At 38.4% G+C, this 6,797-nt stretch overlaps 1 protein-coding gene across 1 annotated transcript in view; it reads left to right on the forward strand.

Moving 5' to 3' along the window:
* Window positions 1-6,558, forward strand: part of ano11 (anoctamin 11) — a 29,511-nt gene extending 22,953 nt beyond the window's left edge. The window contains exons 22-24 of the mRNA XM_059333112.1: window positions 150-240; window positions 2,035-2,218; window positions 6,186-6,558. Coding sequence (XP_059189095.1) covers window positions 150-240; window positions 2,035-2,218; window positions 6,186-6,217 — 307 coding nt within the window. The 3' untranslated portion in view covers window positions 6,218-6,558. The remainder of the gene's footprint in view (window positions 1-149; window positions 241-2,034; window positions 2,219-6,185) is intronic.
* The last annotated feature ends 239 nt before the right edge of the window (window positions 6,559-6,797 follow it).

The raw sequence follows: 6,797 nt of genomic DNA on the forward strand, positions 1-6,797 counted from the left end.
TTTGGTTTGATTCGATTTGACTTTAGATCACAGACTTGACCAACAGAGGGTAGTATTACTGATGTTTGACACATCGTTCTGTTCATATCATGCACACCAACTATTACACAGCATGTTCTGCACTAACTCTGTGTTTTATGTTATTTTAGATATAAAGCGTACAGAGACAACAATGGAAACTACTCGCTGTTCTACTGGGAGCTTCTTGCCGTCAGACTCGGTTTTATCATTGCTTTTGAGGTATGAAGAAGGCTGCTTTGTCTCTATTTTGCTCATTTGTTTCCTTCTGCATGTTTTGGTGATTATTATTCCCACATTTTATTCATTTTTATCTTTTAACCACATCTCTTTCCCCAGCTGTGTTCTCATGTGCATATTTGAAATACTGACAATTAAGCTCTCTCACTAAAGTGTGTGTTTTAGTGTTTCTGTCTTGTGCTTGCTATAGCCGTAGTTTATGTTATTTTGTTGTTGTCACCTTTCTGTGACACTCCCTCAATTTTTTCTGCCTTCACCTTCTTCCCCAACATCCCATTTCTTTTCTCAGCGTCTCCCTCAGGCCCAGTCTCTCTTTTTAAAGTTTATATTTATTCCGTTGCATCCATTTAGACCCTGTCTCACTTATTTAGAAGTGTTCCAATTCCTCCTTCTGGTCCTCATTTTTGTTGTTTACATTTGCAATTCTGGTATCATTCATTTAAAGGCTCAGTAACTTCCTAAAGATGTATTTGTCCCGAGAGAATTTTGCATGTAGCAGTCGCAATACTAAGTGGGTGATACAGATACAAAGGCTGCAAATAAACAAAAGATTGAATAACATGACAGTGGATGGAAAATGTAAAAAAAATCTAGATAACAGTGAGGTGCAAATGAGGTGCAATACAAATGTATACAATATGTTCATTCATTATTGGTGACTGTGATTTAGAGACATTTACATTTAGTCATTTAGCAGACACCTTTATCCAAAGCGACTTACAGGAAGAATAAAAGCAAACAATCAAGGTATAGTGCAGTAAGAGCTATTAATGCATCAATAAGTGCTAGTGACAATTCTTTGAGGAGTAGAATTATCGTGTGGTGCTAGGAAAGAAGGTCCTCTCTGAAGAGCTGGGTCTTCAGGAGTTTTTTAAAGGTAGAGAGGGACGCCCCTGCACTGGTTGGAACTGGTAGTGGTTCCACCAGCGGGGAACAAGAAATGCAAAGAGTCTGGATTGCTTTGGACCAACGGGGGGGCAGAGCCAGTCGCCGTTCATTGGACGAGCGCAACGGTCGTGAGGTAGCATATGTCTGAATCAGGGCGTTCAGGTAGGTAGGAGCAGTACCGGAGACAACTTTGTAGGCCAGCATTTGAGATTTGAATTTGATGCGGGCTGCAACAGGTAGCCAGTGGAGCTCAATGAGCAGCAGTGTGACATGTGACCTTTTAGGCTGGTTGTAGACCAGGCGCGGTGCTGCGTCCTGGATCACCGCCGCGTTCTGGAGACCAATTAACTTGCATGTCTTTGCTATTTATCATGTATGGACGACAACAACTGCAGCATTTTCTCAAACTTTCCTCAACTTTAAGCTTCACTGCTCTGAATTTTTTTTAATGAAACATAAAAAAAAACTAACTTTGCAGCGTTATTTTGACAACTTCCTGACATGATATCCTGATGCACATGGTGTCTATAGATTCCTTAGATCTCCAGTATATTTCTAAGAGTGAGCCCACTACGGCCCCCGGAAAAAAGAAAAAAAATGGCGCAAATACTGACAGCCGTCGGAACGCTAAATATCGATACTTGGCAGCCATGAGTCGATATAATATTGCCATGCAAAATATCACGATACTATGCTGTATTGATCTTTTTCCCCCACCAAGCAGTCTAAATATTGATTAAAAAGTCAAGGCCACCTTCAAGCTCAAACACAAAATGTTTCTTTCCACATGTTGATGTCCAGGACATCATGTCTCATATGATGTCCAGCTGCTTGGGTACTAATGTGACAGGAGAGAGTTTAAATATCTGTTACCGTTCACTCCTCCAGCATGTGGTGTTCTTCGTGCTGCGAGCCATCGATTGGATCGTGCCTGATGTTCCTGAATCTCTGGAGCTGAAGATCAAGAGGGAACGCTACCTGGCCAAGCAGGCTCTGGCCGAAAACCAGGAGGCTCTGTTGGTGAGTCGAGGCCGAGGGGCCGACACTGCCTCTCCAGGCACCTCCAGCCAAGGTCAGTAGAACATGGGACACACACACACACACTACAGTGCAATTCTCCACTACTGTAGTTATGTCAGTGAATATTTAGGGCAACAGCACATTTAGTGTCTTAAGGTTCAGGATCTTTGAATGTTTTTAACCAGGGAGGTATGAGGTTGTTTTTAATAACAATTATTCTAAGAGAATCAGAGCATTTAAAGGAAAACTTTGATGACACAAAGCTGTTCATAAAATGTTAAAGTTTCGGGTTCACTTGATATATGTGCTAAGATAATAATGTGAGAGTGATCTCTTTGTCTATATATCAAATTTATCCTCTAACTTTTATGAAATCTGGAGAATTTAAAGGTCAACTCACCCAAGTCTCACTGAAGCATAAATTCTCATTTGGCCCTGTTTCTATCCAGCCACAAAAACTTTATGATCTGAGATTTTCAGATATATCCTCCTTCTACTTCAAGTAAGTCAAATATATTCTCTTTTAGTTCTCTTTTAGCTTTATGATATCTGGCCGGAACATCACAGTCACGTCGTACTGTAAATGTTTGATGTTCTTCGGTATGTTTGGTTCCACACAGGTGATCAATGAAATCATGCACCGGCAGAGTTCACAGGTCGCACACAGTGTTAAACCTGTCACTGTTGATTCTCATAAAGAAATTCCACATTTTTAAAGGCTTTTAAAAGCTGACCCACCCGCGCACACACACCTCCACAGAGCGTTTGCAAAGCACCTGCGGCTCAACTGGCTGTTATAAATTCGCTACACTGCACGCAACATGATCATTTAAGGTAATCTGTGTGGGATCTGAGCCAAATGTGTCAATGTCAGATGGATTTTATTACATCCACAAACCTTATGGGCTGTTGGCAGACTTTATCATTTCCTCTATTAATACTGTTGTTGATGTTTAACTTAAAAGTTTGACAGAGATAAAATGAGAAGGCAAGGGAGTAAACCGTAATCATTAGAACAGTTCAAACTAGGGATGGGCGTTTGGAAGTAACCTGCCAACTCAGCATCTATAGCGTTAACAATCAATAATCGATCAATTGCTATGTTTTTATACATACAGTATGTATAAAAACATGCATACATGGGCAAAAAAAAGATATATATACAGTACTATGCAAAAGCATGTTTTGATAACGGACGCTTTTATTTCGAAAGGACGAGAAGAGACTTCCTGTCGATCGTAAACTAACTCAAATGAGATTAAACTGTAAAGATAATGTCAAGGAGTTTATTGTTTTATGTTTTAGCCATGATGTTAGTTTTCACAGTAATCTTGCATATTTAAGTTTGTTTTGTGTTCAAATAAGTTTTGGATAAAATGAAACCTAGTAATTCATGCTAGCAAGGTTTGATACAGTAAGATAGTCTTGCTCAGATTAATACTCTTGTATTTCTGTGTGTTTTATAATTGTTATTGCAACTTTCAGTTTGCAAACTGTAGCTTTCTCCAACTTAATTCTCAGCTCATTGGCTTATTGACGTACGGCCGCAGAACTTAACGCTCAGCCATGTTTCAGTTCAGTGAGTACTGATACACAGTCATAGATAAAATTAAAATAAAAAAATACACAGATCGATTATAAATTCCATGTGATCGATCAAATTTTCAACGACCATTAATCGATCATCGATTAATTATTCACATCCCTAGTTCAAACACATGTCAAAGAACATACTCCGACCTGAAGATCACAATCTGAACATTCACATGTTGTTCGTAGAGATTACAGTCCCATAAAGTGTATTTTCATCCTCCTGTGTGTGTGTGTGTCCCTGTGCTCTGACCCATGCTGTTGTCACGTGTCTCATGTAGTGAGTGTTTCTGGATGAGGACAGGTGAGTACTACTCGACACGTAAGTAAACGGGATTCTTAACCAGTTACCATTCAAGCTCCTTTTTTGAGAATTGGTGGTTTTGGGCAGTGGATGTTTAGGGGGAGACAATAAATGACTCATAGAAGTGGTGAATTTCATCTGAAAGCTGTGAGATTAATTTGAGATGCAGCTCAACACTGTGTGTCAAGTTGTTCTGGTCAAAAATATCTAATAAAAATTGCTTAATTATTTATTTAATTATTTATTTATTTAATTATGTATTTATTTCAACCTATTAAGGTGTATATGCGGTCATAATATTAATATTATCTCATCTGAAGTCAATTTCCATGTTCAACTATGTCCCATAAATTGTTGCAGCAATTTTTGGATTGATACCATTTGTTACACACATTTGGTGCTTAATAATGCAATTTTATTCATACCTAGAATGAATAAAAATGGTCAGAAAATCCTCCAGACCTCCATACATCAATATGCCAAGACCTTTGGAACAACATAGAAAAATCTCCAGTGTATTCCTAAAATTGAGCACGAAAAATGGCAGGCCGTCCGAACGTTAAGAAAGATGTCAATATTTGAGTAACCATCGATCGAGCAATGGAAGCCCAGAGAGAAAAAGCTTCTGGTGATCTGTGTGATATGACTTGTTTTCTCTCTTGTGTTTATGACTTAAGAACAGGTGGGGAAAAAATCCAGGATAATCTTTCTTAGTACCTTAATGTGTTTTTATATCAGTGTAACCAGTAAAAAAAAAAAAGGTAGGCAGGTGAGTTTTTTACAGGGTTAGTATCATTTTCGTGTGTTGTTGTCATACTTATTTCTGCCACAAGAGGATAAATGGCTCCACTACCTCATGTTCTTGAATAGGACTGAAAGCACTTTGTGTTTTTTTTAAGGTGAGTTATACATTTTCTATGCACTCTACATACAAAGTAAATACTTTGTCCCCTTGTGGTCGAAATGAGTATTACAACAACAAACAGTAGTTGAGCTAGCCTGGCTCCATCAGCCCAGAGTTTCTTTTCTGCATCTGAGGCAGGAATATCACTGATGGTCACACACAGACTGTGAACACAGGTCATGGTGTCTGTCACAGTACAATGCTAGAAAACCACGACAGGCATTCGTCTAGAAGTAATAAAACTAAAACCAGGAACTGTCGCGTTTACATTTTTTTTTCTTTTATGTAAGGAAGAAGCTGCAAGGTGTATTTTTTTTTTTTTTTTTTTTAAAGCAGTTTGACCCTGCTTCCAGGCTTTACACTAAGCTAGGCTAACCACTAGAGGTGGGAATCACCAGAGGCCCCACAATTAGATTTTATCTCGATACTTGAGTAGCGATACAATATTATTGCAATTTTAAGCATTTTTTCGTGTTTTTTGGATTGTGTTTTTTTTTTCACACATTCTGAATTGGGAAGTAGCCATGTATGTAAAGAGTAGACTTGTGGGGACCCAGAGAGCATATTTTCATTGAGATAGCATGACGTCAGAGGTCACATGACCACTGTGAAAATCACCATGAAACATCAAACAATTGCCTAAACTTGCAGCGTTATTTCGACAACTTCCAACACGATATCCTGACGCACATATAGATATGGGATCTCCTAGTTTCCTATGATACCAGTATGTCCAGTATATTTCTAAAAGTGAGCCGATACGGCCTCCAGAAAAAAGAAAAAAAGACCGTCAAAAATCACCCAAATATCGATACTTGGCGACCATGAATCAATATAATATTGCCTCACAAAATATTGTGATACTATGTATCGATTTTTTACCCCACCTCTTCTAACCACGTCCAGACTCTAGATAGGGGATTGACATTAATATATAGTCTATAGTCTAATTCTCATAAAGAATACAAATCGGCATATTTCCCTGAATATTTAAAAACTCACGGTAATTGAAACAATATGATTTATCGTCACTTTATATAAGATGCTAGCGGCTAGCTGTAATTCGGTAGCGTGTTGCAACAAAGATTGTCTGTGTCAGCTTCTTTTTTTTTCCATACCTCTTCCAGTAGTCAGTCTGACAGAACTAACTCTCTCCTCTGTCTCTCTGCTCCTGCCCCATTCCTGCCGTGTCCAAACCAAACTGCACTGCCTCCCCTGAAGCAAGCGACGCGTCCTTTGGAAACATGAGTTAGGATCGAGCGGATATTGGAGGATTAGAAGACACTTCTGCACATCTGGGATAACACAGCGGAGTCTTGGAATACTCCTCCTGCACTGGGATTTTTTTTTTTTTCTTCATTTCACTAGTGTGCATACCACTGCACAGACATTATGATAGGCCGGTGTGTAATGGACACTAAACTTGCACAAAAGTTATTTTTTCCACCTTTTCATTTGAAGAACAGAAGACAGCTTCACATCTTCCAAAATCTGTCAAAAAAGGAGCACAAATGGCACAAAAACACCCCCAAAAAGTTTTTTTTTAATCTTGGCAGAAATGTACAAGTACTATCAAATACAGTCATGGAAATATTATTATACCACCCTTGTTGTCTCTAATATCATTTTAATGCCTGGTACAACTAAAGGTACATTTGTTTGGACAAACATAATGATGACAACTATGGCTCATAAGAGTTTCATTTAAGAGAGTCATTTTCCATGTTTTTGTTGATAAGGATTTTCGTTATTATCAAGAAAACCATGGAAAATGACTAGATATAAGCTAATAAATTAAACTCTTAAGAGCTATTTTTGTCATTATCATTATAT

This window comes from Centropristis striata, chromosome 5, assembly GCF_030273125.1.
Source record: "Centropristis striata isolate RG_2023a ecotype Rhode Island chromosome 5, C.striata_1.0, whole genome shotgun sequence".
NCBI classification, from domain to species: Eukaryota; Metazoa; Chordata; class Actinopteri; order Perciformes; family Serranidae; genus Centropristis; species Centropristis striata.